At 39.5% G+C, this 22,187-nt stretch overlaps 1 protein-coding gene across 3 annotated transcripts in view; it reads left to right on the plus strand.

The window, feature by feature from the left end:
- The first annotated feature begins 1,446 nt into the window (after positions 1 to 1,446).
- The window catches only part of CELF2 (CUGBP Elav-like family member 2), a 375,542-nt gene continuing 354,801 nt past the window's right edge, over positions 1,447 to 22,187 (plus strand). The window contains exon 1 of one of the 3 annotated variants that reach the window (XM_069034697.1): positions 1,447 to 1,692. In XM_069034697.1, coding sequence (XP_068890798.1) covers positions 1,640 to 1,692 — 53 coding nt within the window. In that variant the 5' untranslated portion in view covers positions 1,447 to 1,639. Of the gene's footprint in view, positions 1,693 to 4,130; positions 4,194 to 22,187 lie in introns of those variants that run through there. The other 2 variants (XM_069034704.1, XM_069034714.1) reach the window with 2 other exon arrangements.

Consider the following 22,187-nt stretch of genomic DNA (forward strand, 5'->3'; position numbering starts at 1 on the left):
CAGTGTCACCTTCTGGCCAGGGCAAGACTGTGGGGCCTTTGTGAAGCCAGCAAGGGGGGGGTTCAGGCTGCCCAAACCCAGCCTACAGCATACCAGGGAGCCTGAAATGGTTTAGGCACAACTTCACTTTTATCTCACCAAAGAAGGAGGCAGTTGCAGATTTTAAACTTTATTATGTCTTCTAATACTCTTTATGATCTTTCCATGAGTGTGTCCCACACGACCAGGTCTCCCAAATCTCTATGTGACCACCGTATCACTGCTTTTAACAAACAAGGGCTGATCTTAACTTTTTTTTTTTTTTTTTTTTTTTTTGAGAGAGAGAGAGAGAGAACTGGTGGCAGAGGGAAGCTAGGAGCATATGCCTGTGATATAAATATCAAAGTGGAAGTATCTGCCAACTGGGGTAGTTCGGTTCTGACTGAACACTTCATGAGGTACTGTTTTTCTTTTTCCCCCCAAAGAATTTTAACTCGGGAATTTCCAGAAATCCTAATGAATTGGTGGAACTCAAGGAGAGGTACAGTCATTTGCAGGATGAATGGAAAAGATTTAGAAGGGAAACAAATGCAAGAGAAATATTTAAATAGAGGGAAATCAATGTCAAAAGTGTTACAGAAACACAAATGAAGCCAATAAACTCAATTTTCCTAAGCAAATACACACTATCAGCAGTTGCACAACTTTTCAAATCACCATAGTAATCTGAAAGATGCTTTATCATTTATTTTTTTAAGTAGCAAAAAAAAGAAATTTATTTAATGGAACTATAGAGGCACCTTCTCCCCTTTCAAACATCCAAAGGGTTACATCTGGCTTTGCATGATTAGACTTTTTATTATTCCACCATAATAGCAGTCTTGCTTTAGATCAGTGTATTTCAGGCACAGATCTGTGTTTAAGTCTATCAACTCTAATAGATTTAAAGAACAGAGGGGGGGGAAAGATTATTCTGTAATCTAAAGGTTGTGAACTGTTTTTAATGCATGTGTCTGTTTCTCCATATGGGGGTGAGGGACAAGGGGAGGAGGGAAGGGTGGGAGAGGAGTTGCATTAGAAAGTCCCTCCTTTAAAAGTGTCAAACTCCAACCTGCACAGAACAGGGAAAGGGAGACCACCAACAACCCTCAGAAAATAATATAAAAACAAACCTCAGAGGTAGAAGAAAATACCCAAAAGGAGAAGACTGCAGCTTGCAGTAATCTGTAAATGATTGCTGGCAAAGACTGGAGGCTTCGAGCTTGAGCTGTGTTTGTTCCAAAAGAAAGCCAAGAAGGACGGTGTTAATAAAGAGAGATTTAACTGAGGGCTGTGCTTGGAATAAAGTGGACTACAAAAAGGTCAAATTTGATCAGTTGGAGCAGATTACAAGGGCTTTAAAAGGTAGTGGTGAAGAAATGAAACTGGGACTGTGAAGCAATATAGCACAAGATTGATTTTGGGGGTGGAGAGAAGCTGGGACAAGTGCTTATCAGCTTGAGAAGGAGGAAGAGCTGTGCTGGGTTTGTTGTCATTCCCACACTGAGTAGAGTACTTGCTGCTTTTGTGGTTAGCCTTCCCTGCCGTGGTTTTTCTTCCTTTTTTTTTTGTGTTTTTTTTTTGTTTTTAATATACGTGTTTTATTATTGTTATTACTACAATGGTGTCTATAATCTCTGACTTGGATCCTCTGAAGAGCTGGAAAGTTTTAAGGTAGGCCTATATTTTCTTCTGTTTGGTACAGGCATTTTGGGTTTAGCCCTAAATTAACTGGAGCTTGAGTTGTAATCGAAATGCGAGACCTGGGCTTAAGTAAGAAAGGAGTTTCTGGTAATTAGACCCCTTTAAGATACAGCAAAACCTTTGAACAGATGTTTAGAGAGACCCGAGAGAGAATTTTTAAATATACTTCTCAGTGTTACAGTGCAGTGAGCAATTCTTTGTTTTTAAATTTCTTTTTAAGGAGAGACTGCTCTGTAAATTCAAGCTAATAGTAAAGGCTCACACCAGTTGCAACTGCAGCATTAACTCTCTGCTTATCTTGCTGTGCTCTGCATGGAAATGAATGGGAAACTCCAGAGAAGCAAAAACCAACAGCATGAAAGTTGATCAAGAAGTGGAAAATAGTCTTGGGGGAAGGAAGGGGGACTAAAGTGCTTGTTTCATGTTGTTGCTGAAACTTCCACACTTTGTTGCCTCTCTTAAGGCATGTGTTTGGCACTTAAAAGCTGCAACTTTTTTATCTTCAGCACCAATGTTTGGATTTCTTTAATTTGCTTAGTGAAAAACTGTAATTTGAACTGCTAAAAAATTATAAGGGGGGAAAAAAATATCCCCATTAATTCTTGCTGCAGATATTGAAGATCCACGGTGTTAAGTGTCTGTGTTTAATGCTGCTGTCAGTGCCTGGTTTTGCCTTATTGAGAATCCAGACATATAAAAGTTTGCAGATGGTTTGCAGAAACTTCAGCAAGACATTGGAAACATCTGGGACTGTAGATGGCAAAATTATAAAAATCACTTAAATATAAAGTTGCATAGATACCCCTCAGCTTTTTTGCAAAACATGAAGCTGCACCTAATAATTTTTTTGAGCAAATTACAAGGACTGGGTGGTATGAATTGTGATATTATTATGCTATATATGTAATAATAATATTTTAAAGTATACTTTAGCTTCTTGATACAATTTTTTAAAGAACTTATTTTGTTCTGAACTGAAAGAGGAAAAACAACATTTCAGAGTCAAAATATAAAGTCTACTTACATGACTGAGGCTTTTTTCCTCACTGAACTTTCTATTTTAGGAGTTTAAAATTCTCTGACCATTTTCTGAGCCTCTGTGTAGGTCTGTGGACTGAGACCTCTCTCCTTGCTGGTGGTATGAGACTTGGCACAGCAGGCTTATTGCAAGTTTATTTTATTTTATTCTTCAAGTCATTTGGGACTGTCAGCACAGAATGATGAGTTCCTATTTAACTCCAAAATCCATGTTCGCTCAAAAGCAGGGCTGTGAGGGATGGAGGAGTGCAGGGCTGAGAGGGGCATCTGGGCTGGGTGCTCACCCTGCACTGGACCAGAGCCAGGGTGGCTTTTGTGACTCACCACCAACGAATGCCACTGAAGTGCTTTTGCAGAGTCCCATTTGTGTTGCCTTACAGCGTGTGTGCTCCAGAAGAGCTATTCTAGGAATTATTTTAAGTTTTATCTAGCTCTGTGAGACTATTTCTGATTGCTCTGAAAGACAGGTCAGGTGATGCCAGGTTTGTGCTGAGTTGAAAGATGGCACCGAGGACATGAAAGTCAAGAAGATTTAAGGAGGAGACAATGTTGCCCTCTCGAAGAATCCTGTTTTCTTTAAAAATCCATTTTTTACATGCCTGTAAAAGAAATATCTCCCTGGCACTTTTTCCCTACAGCATGCCTGAAGTTTCCCAACTTTGAGTGTGAATGTGGAGATTGCAGCTGTATGGACACAGAGTAGGTCAAAGATGTGATTAAGTCTGGACATTTCTGTGTAGTTTCTGTGTATGATTAGAACAGCAACTCTGCACAGATGTGACATTGTGCAGCTCCACTGCAAGATGCAGAAGGTTAAGAGGTGGGAAAAGGCAATATGTAATATGAGCAGAATGACACTGAACAAAAAAAAAAAAAGAGGTAAAAGTCATCACAGAGCTCTTATGGCTTGTGACTTATTAAACTGCAATGCCACTTCTACTTTTTCTTATAAATTTTAGTTCCTCTTCTGTGGGCCAATTTCCAAGCTGTTTGACGCCTCTGAAGTTCCTGGCTTTAGTGTGTCCCCAAAGAATCCTGGAGCTAATATTTATAAGACATAGAGGAATGCTTCTGTGTGTTTCTTTTAGGTCACAAACCAATTTTTTCAGACTCAAATGAATTGATGCAGCAAATGCCACCACCAGCTCTAAACTAGTGTCCTATACTGGTAAATCCTCATTTTTGTTTATTTTCTGCACCCCCATAATTTATTCTGTGACTCCATCACAGTTTGAGGCTTGATTAGCTGGGAAAAGACTGAGCGATGAAGATCCTGTGGAGGCAGCAGGTGGGAATATTTACATTGGGACTTAATAATTCCCAGGGGCTCAGAGCAGCCTTGGTGCTGGTTAACCCTATGTCAGCTGAGCTCTGGCTCCTCTGCCCTGCTCCCCAGACCCTCAGGGAGCACATCCTTTGACCTATGAATAAAGGTAATAATGAAGGGAAAGGTCCAATATAACAACAGACAAGGTTGTGGCTGGTGGTAAAGCCTAAAAGGAGGGAGAGGTGGTTTTGGAGCATGACAGGGGATCTTGCTGGACTTCACCCAGCTGAGCTGGGAGAACTAGCAGAGGTATTAAATAAATGGCAGTATGATGTGTGTATATATAATATTACATCAGGCCTCCCTCTTTGGTTGTGTCTGTCTGGAGCAGGACAGTGAGAGCTGCAATAATTTCTGATAAGTCTCCACTTCCTCTGGGTGCAAGAGCCCTAAACACAGTTTAATGTGCATTTTCTTTCACTGGATTTATTCAGAGTGGTCTGAGTACTAAAGTTACTGAAAAGTGAACACATGGATTTTTTTTTTTTTTTTTTTTACCATCTTTAAAATGAGATGGGAGTTGGGATCGAGACCTCCTAGTGCATGAGAGGGACCAAAATCAGCTGCCTTGATTCCAAAAAGTCTCTAATCCCTGTTTAGAATTTCTGGGATGTGGTTTTGTTCCTATATGTGACAGGGACAATGGTTTCTGAAGCATCCTGTGCTCTGGGCCCCTACAGCAGCAAAAGCAGAGCAGTAGCCTGGCAAGGAGAGCCACAAAAAGAGGAAAAAAAAATTAATTCCTCAAGGCCACATCTCCTCTGTTGCTTTTCTGCCTTAATTTGGCTCCAACAAGGCTAAATTCAGCACTATAAATCACATAAGTTACCTATGCAGGGAAGACCTTGTGCCCCTTTTGCATTCCTGTCTGAAGAAATATGTGACCTTTCTATGGCACATCGCTAGGAAAAAAAATTAAAAGTCAGTTTTAACTTGACTTTGCAACCTCAAGGTGAAATCCAAGGAAAGAGTAGGAGTTTTTACTCAGAGGAGTGGTCAGCCCCCAGAACTGGGAAGCAGGGAACCTCAGTGTCTGCTCTGCATGCAGATGACAGGAATTTTACAAGTCCTATTGAACCGGCCCGTCCAACTTGGCTGGTGGAGTTGGGAACATCTTGTTTGCAACACGTCATTGTGTCAGGCGGATGTACCAATTCAAATGTTCTCTCCAAAATGTCTTTTTCCACCACACACACCATCCAAACAGCCTGTTAATGGTTAGGCTTTTCAGGAAAAAAAAAAAATTGTTTTTCATGCTTGGCAAATCAGCCCAGGAGGAGCAATTTCAGCTGTGTTGGTGTGTGCATTATGAGCTGTTTTGGGCAAATAGTCCTATCCCTACATCCACCCCTGTGATTGCCTGGGAATTGAGGTGGGTTAAATAGCTTCAAAATGTTCAAACTGGGGAAGGGGGGAGGAAAGTAGGCACAACAGCTCAAATTTGGCCGTGGGCACAGAACAATAAATTGAGCAAAGCTTAAGATAAGACATTCTGTATTCAGTATCTGAACAGACCAGCTCATGCATGGACCCCCAACATATAACTGCTCAGAAAAAGGACTAAAAAGAAAGAAAGAAAATATTTCACTTGAGCTTTACTCTGAGGACCTGGACAATATTCTCTTCAGCCAGTACTCAAAAAACAAAAGGAAGCAAGCCCCGAATGTTTGGCCCTGGGATACAATGCTGGACTCCATCGCCACCATGAAATACAGAAAATGGAATTTCAGATGTCAGTGGAGAATACAAATTCCCTCCTAATTGCCACAATATGTTTGGTTTAAGAAAAAAAAAAAAAGCGTGGAAGGAGGGTGTGTGTATCTTTTAATAACTAAAAACACATTTGAGAAATGGTTTTCCAGTTTACTAATCCAAAAATGCAGATGGTGTCAGAGATGGCATTGAAAGGAGTGTTAGTGCGGGTTACACACGTCCCAAGTCATGACACAGATGAGAATCACCAGGGGGATGCTGGCTGTTGCCAAGCTCTGATAAGCTAAATATGAGCAGCAAAACATAGTGTGGATTCTTCTGCTTTCAGTTTGAATGTGTAACTCTACAATCATTCAAGTGAATAATACGGGGATGAAAAATTAGGGCCAGCTGTATTGAAGTATGAATTTTCAAATTTTTTTTCATGTTTTTTTATTTGTGCTTCCTCTGCACTTTGTAAAGGACAATATGGGCAGCTTTTCTTTGGTTTTTTTGTTAGGGGTTTTTTTTTTTTTCTCTTAAAAAGGCAGCATCTATGGGATGATGCAAGTAAAGAAAACAGAAACCAGCAGATTAGGATGTAACACATTCCTGCATCCATTGCTGATGGCTGAGAAAGTCATGCAGTCCTCCTCTAAGCCTGTGCAGATTTATTCTTTCATCTTTATTTTCCCCTGATTAAAATTCACTATCACTCCTTTCAATAAGAGGTTATTCTCCACCGTTTTGCTAAAAACAATCCACTTTTCATATCAAGCCTGTGTACAAGCTCATTACATCTTGTTCATTTGGACATGAGTTGTTAAATCTTCCAGGTGCTTTATGGGGGATTTAAACATCCAGTTCAAGTGAATGATCTCTCACAAAGAGGTTTACTTACTACTGCTGCTACATTCCTTTGCCTAATTATTTAAATTGCCCTAACCCCTAGAACCTGAACCAGCAGCACAGCTGCCTAGCCAGCATCTGCAACAGTGAGGTGTAGTAACACTCTACCAGCCACCAGTGATCTGCACTTCAGGGACTTGTGCCAGCAGTTATGGCTTTTCCTTGAGGGTTGCTTCCTCCATGAATTGATCTGACTGGCTTTGCAGTTTTAACTTTGAGTCCAGAACATCTTGCAACAAAGAAATTCTGTGGTTTGGCTCACTGATTACAGCTGCTAACAAGGAAGTGCATTGCAAGGGCTCTTTTGCACGTAAATTTGTCTTGCATGCGTGTTTTGGGACACATGGGAAGTATTTGGAGTGGATTCCCTGCTAAGTCATTGAGCCACTGACTTCAGGTTCCCTCCTCGTGACAGGAGATGGAGGTTGTGTTGTTTATTCACCTGTTATACCCAAGAATTTTGTTCCTGACTGGTGATTACTCACATCCAATTACATGGGTGCACATGTTGCAGGATGCAGGTAAAAGCAGAATCATCCTTTCCTGCACACAGTACTTAATGATGCTGACTTTCATCTACAATTTCATCATCTTCATCTCTTAAATCAGTGGCAGTCCTAATGTATTCCTCCAGATCTTTGCTAAACCACCCATTCAAATTTCAAGCTTTGTCTAGTTCTGCACTTGGTGGAACTGATATAAGGAGGAAGTTGCCTGTACACAGGAAAGGTAACCGGGAAGTGGCAGCCTTACACTGTCCTTGAGAGATGAGGTTATAATTTCATTCTTTTTCCAGGCTTTCTGTGTTAGTTTGGAAGTGTTAGGTAATCTCTGTGTGCCCCAGTTCCCAGAGGTAAAATGGACCTGTTAATACCTGTCTTATTTACTTTGGCTATAAGATTTTCACGGCTATAGAGATGTACAGCTCTGTCCTATAAAACTCACAGCACTGGGGGCTCAGCCTTGGGGCTGGGCATTTCATCACCTGCCCTCATAACAATAATTTATTTAACAGAAAATAGAATTTAATTCTCTTGAGGGTACCTAATTCCTTGCTGGTTTACTAAAACCCTTTCTTCATTATTTCTGCCTTTGCAAGACAGCACCAAGGAAGAGCCACAAAATTCCTTGTGCTCACCAGCTTTTTTTCCAGGGAGTTGTTAGGCTTTGATTTTTTTGAAGAGAGATTCATTAAAGTTCTCTTGCACTCCTGATAGTCTCAAGATGCTGTACCGAGGAGGGAAAAAAGGAAGGTGAAACCAGAGAGATTTGTAGTCTTTGTTACTAAGATTTTCCATTGCTTGACCTGTGTAAGAGATTAATTTCTTATCTCTTAGGAAAATACTCTAACTATTCCCTTTGGGTGTTGTCTGGTGGGTATCAGTGTCTCCCAACAAACTTGTTCAGACTTCAGGTGCTCTAAGACTCCTGAAAAATGCTCTGTGGCACTAAAAAACCCCTTGTCATAACCTAAGTGTTACCATCCAGCCTTTTTTATATGAGCAGCTGAACGTGCTTCTACTGATTATACTCTAATTTTCCTTAATTAAAAAAACTCCAAACCTAATCTCATATTAATCGCATTTTTATATCATTTTGTCAGATTTTTTTTTTTGTGTGTGTGTTTCCTCATGTTTCATCACAAGTGAAAGAAATTCTTCTTTTTCTTTTCTTCATCTGCATAAGCCCATGCATTCCTTGAACATAGAAGAATTATGTGATTATTCATTGTAGGACACTTGTTCTTGAATCAATCCCAAGCTGGTATTAGTGGACCACTTTGTTACTGAACACCTGTTGACTTGCAGACACTGAGTTTTCTGTTGCAGTTCATTTGTTTTTTAAAACTGAGTTTTAAAAGTTAAGATTTTTCTAAAGGTAGAAATATTGGGAGGTTCCAGTGATTATCACAGTTGTACTCTCTCTTTTGTGGAATGGATGGATTTCAGATTATTGGAAAATTTTTCATGTCATTCGTGCTGGATTTTTTTTTCCTTCTTCTTCAGATATCAAGTTAAATTGCCTGTAGCCAGTTATCTCCTAGAAACATGGTGTATAGATAATTTTTATCTGTTAAAGAATTAATGTACTTGTTCAGGTAATTTTGCAATACTCTTCAGTAGTAGAAGACTGATTTTCAGTTTAACATATGTGAATGGCTGAGTACATTTACGTAATAAATTAGTAGATTAATGGAACCAGGATTTAGTTAGAGTTGAAAATTTTGGTATGACTTTTGAATGATTAAACATATTCCACCCAAGGATTTGTAAAATACTATGGAAAGCTTTAAAGGGGGGAGAGGTTAGGATTTTTTCCTTTAGTTTTAAGATTCTGAGTTTTGTATTGGATTCTTGGTTTCCGGGTCCCAAAGACAAGAGTAATGTTATAGAAAGACTTGAGCCTTTGAAGCAGTGGACATTTCAGTTCTGAAAAATATGTGGACTTAATGACCTTTCCCCACAAAGAATAGGCTATAAATCCACAGTTTAATTAATCTCCACGTGTCACCTGAGCACTACTACCCGTTCCACTAATCCTGAACTAGGAGGCACCGGCAGATCTCAAGCTGAGACTACCTAATTTTGCAAATAGTAACTAAAATCACCTTCAAGCATTGGGATGAATTTGATAACTTGGTCTCTTAGGCTGTAATTAATCTTTGTTTTAAGCAAGCAAGGGGTTACTGCATATTAATCAGAGGTGGTTTCTACTTACTATGAGATTTGCAAAAATTTCCATACAACTTATTTGAAGAAGTACTGGGTCCATGATTCCTGTTAGGTATTTGAACCTTAATTTTTATGTGCCCTGTCGTTAGAGGTGCTGGGACTGTTGGCTAACTTGGCATATCAGCTGGACATCCTTTCTGCCCTGGTTTGGTCTTGGGGAAGAACTTCAGTGCTTCTGGCACTGCAGAGACTGGTGGAGGTCTCTGTAGCCCTTGGACTTCCTCCTTGTTGGAAGAACTGACCTTCCAAGAGTTGCGAAATGTTGTTGACTGGGGTCAGGTTTCGGCTGGAGATGCCAAAATAAAGGATTTATGTAGCCTGGGAAGAATTACAGGCTTGGAAGGGGGAGGTAGATATTAAAAGTCTCAACAGGGTGATGGGGAGAAAAGCGTTTAAATGCTGATGTAAACTTTCATTGACTCCAAGAGGAATTAATTGGCAGGGTCTTTTATGTGACTTTTGGGGTTAGATTTCCAGCTGACTCAAACTGACAAAGCTCCATTGAGCAAGATCTACTGACAGAGTAACTGGGAGTTGGAGCCCATGTGTTTTGCAGGAGGCCTAACATCTTTCTTTTTATACATAAAGTTTCTGAATCTAATAGAAGAAAAAAATGTCTTGGTCAAAGTACTTACTGTATTGATTTATTCCAGCCTGTGTTTTTGATGCCCAGTTTTACTCTATCAGAAGCCTGGACTCTAATAAGCTCTTGGGAAAAAGGTTACATTAAGTTTTAATTTTCTAGTTATTTTTTCCTGTGTTTAAAAGAAGCAGATTACCCAACTCTTTGCTCTTTAGTTAGCCTTCAAGTAGACTAATAAACTTACCATAATCTATTAACAAACTTAGACCTATGACATCGTAGGCTGCAGACAAGCTGAATAAACTAACTGCATAAGTTGCATATGAACTTTAAATCATTGGGAAGCAGCGATAGGAGAATCCAAGTTTGCTGTATTGTAAAGTATTTTCTTTGCTACCTATTTGAGCTGAAAGTTTCCTGATTTTTGTAAATGTGGTGGGGATGGGAGTGTTGGGTTTGGTTTTGGGGGTTTTTTGGTTGCTGGTTTTTGTTGGTTTTTTTTTTCTCATTCCTGCATAAGCTGTTTGCATTTTTAACCCAGAACAACATGATTCGTACATCTAGCTCTGGGACTTTTCCTAACTGAGTTTAGATCTCCCTGCTGTTCACTGAGAGTCACAGCTACATCTATGGGCAGCAAGTTGCTCTGGTTAGCATGAGATTCATTAAAATCTGTGGTTAGTGAGAGCTTACATAATGCATGCAGTTATTATAAGTGTAATTGCAGAGTCCTGGTGCAAGATGCCTCAAAACTGGCTAGATCACTATTTCATGTGGACTTTGTGGTCTCCTCTCACATCTTTGCTCTTAAATGTTTTCATAAGAAGAATTTAAAAGCAGTTTCAGTTCTTCACACCCAAGAGAAAAAGCAAGTTACTCACAAGATGTCCCCTAACTTAAAAGTACCTTCTGTAGCAGTAGTTTCTATAGTAAACAACAATCTGAATTTTTCTACCTGAGTCTGGGATGCAGTTATTGTAGTTTACATCCTTTCTTCTTCATCGTATCTGCAGATACTGTTCAACCAGGCGCAGCAGAGTGTCCAGGAACAGAAATAGGAAACTATTCTTGCCATGACAAAATAGCCCAAAAAAAAATCTGATCTGCTGCGAAGAAAATTTTGTTCACATTTGTGTTGTTGAATACAGGTAAAAAGAAGAATGAGCATGGATGAAGCCACAGGTCCCATTCCAGGAGGCATAACTCTGTCCTATTCACAGGCACATGAGAAATTACCTTGGCCAGAATTATTTTTGCTGCAATTACAGATATTTACTGGGCATGCATCATAGCAGAAAAGTGCTTAGGAAAAGACCTCGGTTAATTTCCAGAGGGGGAAAAAAAAACCAAAAAACCAAATCAATCAAGCAAACAAAAAAAAAATCAAAAAACCCCCAAAACATCATAACCACTGTTCAAGAAAAATAAAGCGCCTTAAAACAAAATGCCCTTTAATGTACAGAAACCCAGCTTGAATGTACTGTGTACCTGTATTAATCTGACTGTACAAATTTTTGCTTTGTTTTCCCACTAATGTCTCTGCAAGTTATTACAAGGTTGATTGTACATCCTTTATGGGCAATTCACGTGGTGGATTAAATTTAAGCAGTTATTATGAAAATGAAGTCTGTAACAACAGGAGGAAAATAAACTGTGTTGATGCAGATGAGCCATGTATACCATGAGCTTGGGATTCGAACATGAAACAGTGCTGGGGTCCAGGCTGCAACATCACAAAACATGACAGTCTGGAGGAAAGAACAAGTTCTGCATTTATCCTTGTCTTCCCCCCATTTTTTCTTGTAATACACACCAGCAGCCAGACCACACAGGAAGTTTGCACAAATCTACGTGGTGAAAGTGGGATGGGGAAGCAGAACGAGATCTGCAGCAAAGGGTTGTGCATGTTTTATTTCTCCAGCAGCTGGAAGCTTAGTGTGGCACTGTGGAATAAAATCAGCTTTGCAGGGAGGAAGCTGTATAATCAGTATGTATGACAGGCCCTTAAGATGTGATGATCTGGAACAGAGCAGTTACCTATATATGGTATCTTTGTATCGCCTTGGCAGGAGCTGCCAATTTTGAATTCTTTTAGGAAGATGGTAAAAAATGTGCTTGAACCAAGGGGTTCCAGCAGGAGTTAGCAAAAACTTTCAGACCCAGGAGGGCTCTCTTCTGGGGAGTGTTTAATTACAGAAGCAAAGAGTTGCACAGAATAGACGGCACTTCTCAGAAATGGTGACTTAAGGCTTCTGAACTTTTTCATGACACAAAGGAGAAACAAAAATCCTGTGAAAGATTTAAAACCAATAACCCACATGGCAATTAGCTCACAGGCGACTGTGCCAGTAGATACTCTGAAGGCCAAATCCTTAGACTTGGAAAAATATATATTTTTAAGGGTGATGATAACATCTACAATCAGACAGGATTAAAATGGGGAAGGATACAAGTCCTCATGTTTTGGCCAACTGCTGTCTGAGGTCAAGGAGAATCTTTCCTTATTTGGCAACATATCACTATCCGTGGAGGTTTCTGTACCTCTTAGGGATGGAAGGTCACATAAAACAAACTCCTGTCTGATCCAATGAGACAATTGCTGTGTTATACAAGAGCGTTAAAATCCTACTCATTGAATTTTCCTTCCTACTACTGAATTCTAACAACATTTACTTTATTGATGCAATGCGTGAAAAAAAGAAAGAGCAAACCTTTCAAGCCTTATGTTACTAAAGAATGCACTTTTTTTATAGCAGCATTGTATACAGTATCTTAACCACTTTTTGGAGCAATTTGTTGCAAGGGGTAATTTTGCGTTGAATTAAAACAACTATCCATCACCATTTGAACTTTTTGTACTCTCAGATAGGTAAATTGTACACCTTAGCAGGTCAGCATGTATTCTGACATTGCTGTGGGAAGGATTTGCATAAGGAAAGTGTGGACTTCTCTCCCTCCCCCTTCCCATGATAAAAATCTCCATACACAATAGCTGTACTGCCACATGTCATGGGGACATTGTGTAAATTACAGAGTTACAAATTTGTCAGCCTAACCAAATGTCTGAAGGAATAATGTCATATTAGTTATATTTCAGCTGTAAGCCTGGTCTGTTTTAACCTTGATTTGTGTGGCAGCTAGCCATACCAACAGCTTGTGCATGGCTGATTATAAACAACTTTATTTTAATGTAACAAGATTCTCATTTAATTCCTGGGAGCTTGATGCAATGGTGATCAAAGTTAAATGCAGACCTCTCTCTGAGGTAAAGGATTATATTAGGCTGACCAGAAAATACAGGGTCCTGAAGATTTCAAGATCACAAAATCTTTGGTAGGTTGTAATTCAAATTTTTTGAAGCTGGATAGTGGACTTAAAATATTGTGCATTATGTGCACAGAGAGCCTTGATATATAGTTTTGGTTTTAAATTTGTTCCATTTTTGTGTGGAAGGACCTGTATGTTCAACCAAGGTTTATTCATTTAATATTGCAAGTTATTTTTTCTCTACATTATTTTTACATATTAGGGATGAAAAATTTATTCTGGAAGAGCTGAAGTCCTTGAAATCTGTTTTCTTTTTCTGGGGATAATGAGTGTATCTTGGTTGGATCCTGTCATGCTGAATCAGATGCAGATTTATACTTGGTGGGGGCAGGGGGGTTCTGCTTTGGGATTTTTTGCTATTTCTGGTGGTTGCAGTGTTAGGGTTGTTTTGTGGTGCTTTTTTTTTTTTTTTTTTTCCCTTTCCATTATTTTTATTTTCTTTATCTTTTTGATTATTTCATTTGCTTTAGCATGGGTTTTATTTTAGGGTTTTTCAGGGGGAGGGGAGTGGCTCTGATTTTGGGTGTTTTTTGGAGAACTGGGGGATAACTTGTTGATGTTATAGAGGGTTAAAAGTGTCCTTGTTGAAGCAGTGTGCCTGAGAGGTTTTCTGTCTTTACTTGACTGCCTATTTTCAGGAGGCTTAAGACAATTTAGTACTTTTGAGATTACCATCTCCTTGCCAAGCATCTCAGAAGCTGAACAAGAAGTTCAAAAAACATGGGAAGGATTAAGCTGACATTCATATGTGACTATATTTACACATCTGATTCCTAAACAGGGTGGAAAGGGACTATGGTGTTCATTTTATTTTGAAATCAGAATAGTCAACCTAAATCTGTAAATGTCAAATTTGAGGGGTCAAATCAAAACCTGAGTTGAACCTTTGAGTGGGTCTTAAGCTTGTGGTGAACTGAATCAAATTGCAGGAATGATTCTTAACTCAATTGCCCCTTTAAACTCCCGCTGTTTGCAGCTTTCCCTTCCTTCTTTGCAAATAGCTGATTTCCCCCTTTCCCTCCTGTGGAAAAAGTACATCTTTTAACTTCAAACAGAATCAAAACTTTTTGCATAAATATGGCTGGTAAAGTTTAGAAAAAATTGGGGTTTACTATTTTTCTTCTTCCCCTCAAATCTTCATTCATTATTATGATTCTTGTTTGTTTGAGAGAGCAACAATATAAATGGTGAAATTCAATTTTCTGTGCAGTGTTGTCCGTGGTGGGAGGAGGTGGGAAACAGCAGTAACAGCCTAAGGTCCTACATTATATGTTTGATATTTGTTGTCACAGGGCAATATGGTGTTGCCCATTATCCTGGTGTTGGGAAATCTTTAGGAGTACAGATAATGAATCCTGTGCTGTCCGTTTTCATCATTAAAACTTTCTGTGGCTGTAAGAAAAATGATTAAGTGATTGGGGATCTGTGGTCTGTAAATACACAGGGAAAAGGCACAGATGCTCATGTGCACACAAAGGCACATAAAGTCAATAAGCTTTTTTTCAATCAAAAGGCAAAAATGCAGAAATTTGCTAATATGTTCCTTTAAAATTTATATAAAATCATATTGTGGATCCTTCTTTACCTCTAAGATTATTGCACAACCTTAAAACTTGTGTCGAGGCCTTCTTTTTTTTTTTTTTTTTTTTTTGTGGTTGTCAATCCATGAGTTTTTGAAACAGGAATGACACAAATATTTCTGACTTTGCAGTGATAGAGAAACTACTCTTCTAAAATCCACATCAGCTTCTGACCAAACTTTCACTTCTGCTTCAGCTGTGATGTCTTTTCCTCAGTCTGGGCTATCTGTAATATAAATGTTTCCTGATTCCAAATGGGAAGTATCAGTCCTGTTTCTGGGCCAAATTTTCATGATCCTTTCAAATGTGTACTATAGAAACCAAATAAAACTCCTGCCCAACACCCACAGAAGAAATCAGCCTGCAAAGGTTTCTGACAGTGTACTCCAGGCAAAGATTTGAAATCATTTAAAATAGCTTAACTCTAGTTCCTTTGTATTCTTATGCTCATGGTTTGCTGTTTTAAAGACCTGTTATTTTTAAGACTCCATACCAGTGTTAATCAATCTTAGCTGCATGTCTCCAGATTATGTAGGAAGACAACATATTTATGCTTTTATTTGTCAAAGAAAGCTCTATGCCAAACCAAGGTCTTAATAATCAGGCGGTGCTGGGTGGGGATTTTTTTTTGTTTAGCTGTGTTTGTCCTGGAGATTGTTAGGCTGAAGTATTTGTTTAAAAGAAACAAAATGAAAATGAGGGTCTGTAGCCAAGTTTTCGAATGATCCTCTTGCTCACTGGCACTCACTGAGACAAGAAAAGTGATGGCTAGTGATTCAAAAATACGTCATGCTCTCAGTTTTGGCATTTGAGCTCCTAAGAGAGTCTGGTCTTTTTCCTGCATCCTGATATTAGTCGAAGTACTGGTTTAGTGGGGGGTTTTTTATGATCTGCACAGTCCAAAATTACAACATTGTTTGGGACGTTTTTAAGACTTTTTTTGCTAAGGCATCTCCTTCGAGACATTGGCCACCTTTAACTGTTTTTGACTTCAAAGAGTGTTGATGATTGAGTTTCACACAGGCATATGATACCAGAAACAGCCCTCAATCTGGGGAGGTACACTTTCATTAGGTTATGAACCTCTCCTGACATTTCTTCTCTGTGAATCTTAATTGTTTCTAATCCTGTGTTTAACTTTCTTGCGAACTTTGGTTTGGCAGCGGAACATATTTGCTTGTTTGGGGCAGGCTGTGTTTTACTGCTTTGCTTGAATTTCACAGTGTTCTCCAAAACCACAGTGACTTACTTGGGAGTGTTGCCAGTGTTTTAGACTTCAAATAGTGATAGTAAGATTTGTCTGCTCATTTGAGGCTTACATAAAGCTAAAGCTAATATTTGTGGGCATGATTAAATGTGTTTTGTATTTTGGAGGGGAGGGATGTATCTAGCTTATGAGTTATGCTTGCTGCCTTGTGGGGATTCTTATGAAATGTAGCAGCAGCTCAACAGGTTATCTAGCAGAGGGAGAGTTAATACATAGTGCTGATGCTCATAAATCAGGAGATTAATGCCTGCCTTACACCTCTTAATAAAAACATCGGAGAACAACAATCTTATCAACACACGAGTAATCTGTAAACAAGTGTTATAGTCAAATACAAACAGATTTTTATCATTATCCTGCTCCAAACCATGTGACTTTGCAGTGAAGTACTTGCAGGAGATGAGTTAATACATGTCTAACAACAGTTGCAGCCAAAAAAAAAAAATCATTAATGCTAACATGAGCAAGATAATTGGGATATGTGGGGGAGTGAATGTCCAGATTTGAACTTTTGAACTGCCAAGCATTAAAGTCTGTTGCTTCCTCTCAGCAACTGCTACAGGCTGGCTGTAAATTTTTGTGAACACCCAGACTTAAGGAAAAAGTGGAATGTGCTAAATCTTCCAATTAATAGAGATGGCTCTGATGCATCAATTAGCAAGCTGATCACTTCTTGTCCTTCTGCACATAAACTGTTTTCACAGAATCACAGAATGGTTTGGGTTGGAAGGGACCTTAAAACTCAACCAGTTTCAGACCCCCTGCCACAGGCAGGGACACCTTCCACTGGACCAGGTTTCTCAGAGACCCACTGAAAATGAGACATTTGTGGCCTCCAGAAGGGAGGCTGAAAAGATGTGTTTCTTAGAAAGAAATGATCTTGAAGAAGAGGAGGAGAAAAAGAAGGCTTAGAAAGAAGAAGGCAAAGAGGAAAGATCTGAGAATTGAAACAAGTCCTGGAGGACTTTCTGAGGATGATAAGCAGAGGTAAATGTTGGGGAATTCCTGGAGACCTCAGCTGGTGATGCCCAAGATGAGTAACAGTGAGTGCTGGCACAGGATGGACCAGCACAACCTCTGACTCATGCCAGGGATGCGAAGATCTTGTGAATGTAGCCTGAGTGTAGTATGTGAGGTGTAAAGGAAGGTAAAACTGAATTTCCTTCCTGTCTAAATAACTCCTTGCACCTCTGTGAATGGTCTGCTGAAACATGAGCAGGTATTCAAGCCCACATACATAAATAAATGTAAGGACACTCCTTAGGTGGGGGTATGCAGCACTTGCCAAAGCACAAATAAATTCTGGCTCCTAGATTTAAACATGTCATGGATACACATGCACGCACATGATGTACAGGCTCAAAGATGATGTGGGATTACAGTAGTTCCATAAATGCTATTTACAGTAGGCTGTGGGACTGAAAGCAGCAATGTAATCATATGTATTTTCCAGAGGAGATGGCTGTCTTTTCAATGCCAGCCCATGTCTAAAAAGCACAAATAAGCTCGAAACACTTGGAATTAAATGGTACTCTGTGAAGAGTAGGTAGGATTCATTATACACATTCCTAATTAGGTCTTGGAACAGAAATGATTTTATATGCTATTAAATAACATATTTTGCTTTGAACTCTCAAACCTCACTCTAATCACCTTCCAGCTTTCTTGGGTACTCTTGGGTACAAACTAAACCCTTCTCTTTTCCTCAAATAATCTATCAAGGGTTGTTAACTGAGGGAAGAGAGTCCTCAGAGAGGTGAGTAAGTCAGTGACATAATTGGTTTCCTCTCAAAAATGTGTATGAATGAAGATAGTTGCAGCTGTTAGTGAGTACAGAGATAAACTTTCCATGCTTTAAGTCTTTTGATAAGTATTTGTGTGTGCATTTTGCAGTTAACCCATTTTAAGGAAAAAAAAACCCCAATAAATTGCATATCTCTACTTCCTAAAAAGTGAACTCTTATTAAAAGTAAAGGAAATTATAAACTTTTTTAAATCGCTTAACTTTGCACATGAAAGACTTGAAAAAGTAGCTGTAAAACCCTGGTCAGTGTCTTGAAGCTGGAATAAAGGATGACGGGTGCAAGGAAGTTTCTACATAAAGGTAATAAAACATTTTCCACCTGATTTTTCAGGGCTTTGAAACTCCTCCTAGCATAGGTCCTTCTCCTCCAGCAGGTTCTCCTTATAGCCTTTATCGCTGATCATTTGGGAAGTTAGACTGGAAGTCTCTCTTCTCCTGCCCTCATCTCCTCACCACCCTTAGTCCATCTTCTTCTCCAAACATTAATTTAAATTTATGTTAAATCACAAATCTGGGCAGGATGCACATGGCAGACCCCTAAGTATGGTCCTGTAGGGTGGCTTGGTTATGTAGTAGCTGTATTAGCCCATCAAGCAGGGGAAAATAACCTTGTAGAGACAGTTTAGGCACTGAGAAGAACCAGTTAATCTCAAGTCATACATGTGGAGCTCGCAAGCTAAAATATAAAAGGGAAAGTCACAAATCGTTACAGCTTCAGATCATCTGTAGTTAAATTTCAGTGGTGACTGAGACACCGAACTTTCAAAGTAAAACTTTCATTAAAAGCAGGCCAGCATCAGCTCTGAGCCCACTAAACTAGGTTAGACTTTGAAAAACACATAAATATGTCTGTCTAACAACAAAAACCTTTTAAATTGGGTCAAGTGAAGCTACTCTGTAACTGCAGTCGTGGCTCCAATGCAACATTAGTTCAGGTTGTTTTTTTCTTTATGAGAGTCTCTGTATTAGAGATTTGTACTCATGTAATTATTGGTCAAATGCCTGACTGCAATTTCTTTCTGTCAAATGAAGACATGAACACAAGAAGAGTTTCATTTACATGGCTTATTTGTGTGTGTTTTGTGTGATTTACAGTGATTTTTAGAGAGCTGCCTGAGCAGACAGTGGCCCCATTAAGCTCAGTGTGATTTTCAAAATCTGCCAGAAACTCTGGCAAATATATTTTAGCAGTTGGTGAAGGCTCAGTTTTTCACTTTTTTTTTTAAAAAAAAGGCAAGCATATATACTGTTATTCATTTTAAGTTTGGTTGGACATCAATATCTAAGCAAGCCCTTCAACTCATGAAGGATTGGCTGTATTTTTAGTGCTTGTGCTGCAGGTATTTACCTGTCAAAGGAGTTTGACAGGACTAATGTCCAGGCACGTACATCATTAAACTGGGAGGGGGCACCACCATTTGCACTGAGATGCACCATTCAGAGAGGAACGTGTGAGAACACAAGGACCTTTTCCAGCAGTGTAAGAAACTGGTGCAAGTGTGAAGTGTTTGAATTTTCTTGGATGAATGTGGTCAGTGAACCACATCTCCTTTCCACTGATTGCTGGCTTTAAGACGTATTAAATATTTGCTGTCTCAACCGTTGGGTTCACAAAATGCTTCACTCGGTGAGTCACAGCAAATGCATGGCATAGTTAGCATCTGTTGGGGTTAATTGACAGAGAACTCTTCAAAAACAGAAATAGACTCTTAAGTCCTCTGCCTACTGTTTCTTCTTTTCACAGAGATGACACAAAAGGAAGAAAATCTTCATGCAGAATCTCATTGAATTGGTGAGGTCATACAGAGCAGTAAGAGGCGATGTATGGCTTAGCGTTCCTAAAGCATTTTGTAAAACCCAGCAATTTACACAAGCATATTTAGGATATCCAAGATACATTCTAGAGAATTCTTGTAACAAAACCCCTGTTCCTGCTCTCCCTAACACCTTCATCCCCTGGATTCCACCCTGCTGTTGAGTTGAAGCCTTTTTTCATCACATCTTGATTAATACTAGGTGCTAAAAGCAAATTGGTGATAACTGCTGGTCGTGACAGCTCTTGTGCAAGCTCTTCCCAATGGCAGCACTAGTTCTTTCCAGTTCCTACCTGCAGCAGCCTTTGTATTTTAATCATGGGCCACAAGCAGAAATTGTCAATTAGATTGAGCCTTGTGGTTGTCTTTGAATAAATGTTCTTTAGCAGATAGATTTAGTGCCTTGCTACTCTATTCCCCTGGTTTCTATGTGCAATATACCTTCCATATACACTAAAATGAAGTATCTTCCTGGGGAAAAAAATCTATCCAATCACACAGCAGATAAAGCGGCTACTCTGCTGAACTCCAGAAAGAAATGAGAGGGTTTGATGAATGCCTTGAGGCCAAAACAATGATTCTCTTGCTGCTTTCTCTTGGAAAAAAAAAATCTAAGATGGAAAATCTGAGTTATTTCAATTTAAACAGTATGGAGGATTGTGGTAAAAGAGACAGTGTCACTTCTTTTATCACATCTACATTTGATCAATGTCTCTTGAACAGTTTTTTCCTAAGTGGTATAATGGAAAAAGGGATCTTCTCTGTAACTGGCTACAAATTATTGCTAAATGGGGTAGGATTTGTGAGGATGCAGAGAGAGTTGTTCCACTGACTCATGAGAGCTGTGGGGGATGCTGGATGCAAAGGCAGCTCAGTTTTGCTTCAAAGAATGATGGCATAGTCAGAAACTTAAAAATCACAGACACTTTGCACATAATTATATCTGTTGGACTTGAGTGGGCTGTGAAAAGGAAAGATGATAGAGTCTAGAGTTTGCTTATGTCTGAGAAAAGTATAGTCCAAGGCAGAGAGGGACTCCATGTCATCTTACATCAAACCAGTTTCTGATTCATTTTTTCAAAGTTGTAGTTATCTTTTATAGTGGAACTGACTATATACATACATACGATGTTCATACTCTGGAGCAAGTGAATGAGGGAAAACATTTCTCACTGAGAGGAAAACATCCCCCTTGAAAGGTGTGTGATGGGTACAGCAGGGTATTGAGAAAAGCAAGATCCCACCGTGCTCCATGGCTCTGGGCCAGTATATGTCCATATCACCCCCAGGAGATATAAGGAGGACTGTCATTTTCTACCTAATAAATGGAGTCCAGAACTGAGACTGGGGAATGGACACTGAGGCTGAATCACAGAATCATTCAGGTTGGAAAAGGACTCCACGTTTGAACAAAAATACCTGTGACTGAATACCACCATGCCCCTTAAACCATACTGCAAAGTGCCACGTCCAGTCACTATTTCAAACGCTTCCAGGAGTGGTGAATCCCCCACTTCCCTAGACATCCTGTTCCAGGGCTTAACCACACTTTCAGTGAAGAAATTTTTCTTAATATCCAATGTGAACCTCCCCTGGTGCAACTTGAGGCCATTTCTCCTTGTCACAGGTGGCCTCAGAGAAGAGTTCAACCCCATCCTGGCTCCAACCTCCTTTCAGGAAGTTGTGGAGAGTGATAAGGTCCCCCCTGAGCCTCCTTTTCTCCAGGATGAACAAATCCCATACCCTCAGCTGCTCCTCATCAGCTGTGCGCTCCACACCCTTTCCCAGTTCCGTTGCCCTTCTCTGCCCATGCTCCAGCACCTCAATGCCTGTCTTGTGGTGAGGGGCCAATTTCCACCAGAAATTTTCACAAGAGTTTGTTCTTTGTAATTTTGTCTTTTGGGGTTCTTTTTGGGTGGGTTTTTTTTTTTTAATTGTTCTTAATTCCACCAGACTAGTTTTTTAAAAAATTAAAATTATAAAAAGAACAAAACCAAAAATAAATCTGAAAAAAACAACAGAAAGACAGGAAGAAGTGAAAAAGTTGCTCTAGCATATATTTCAGCAGTTGTCCTGATGGACCCTGAGTGCACACACAAGTGAGTTGATGACTGAAAACCTGATGCTTAGGGTTGGAAGTAGACAAAGGGATTTGTGGTCCTTGGCAGCTAATGTGCATTATCCAACATGTGCTCCTCTGTGTGAGAGTATGGCTGGGGGAGGCAAAAGAGAAAGGGAATGGTTGTTACCGTGTTATGAATGGGTATAATTAGGTACCTTGCCCAAGGTGATGTGGAAATCCTCTGTCAAAAATGAAAATGGTAATCCAGGTCTTGTGGAGAAAAGCCCGCTGCAATACACACAAAGTTATCCTCCCTCTTCTAGCTGCAGC

Source organism: Aphelocoma coerulescens, chromosome 1A (genome assembly GCF_041296385.1).
Source record: "Aphelocoma coerulescens isolate FSJ_1873_10779 chromosome 1A, UR_Acoe_1.0, whole genome shotgun sequence".
NCBI classification, from domain to species: Eukaryota; Metazoa; Chordata; class Aves; order Passeriformes; family Corvidae; genus Aphelocoma; species Aphelocoma coerulescens.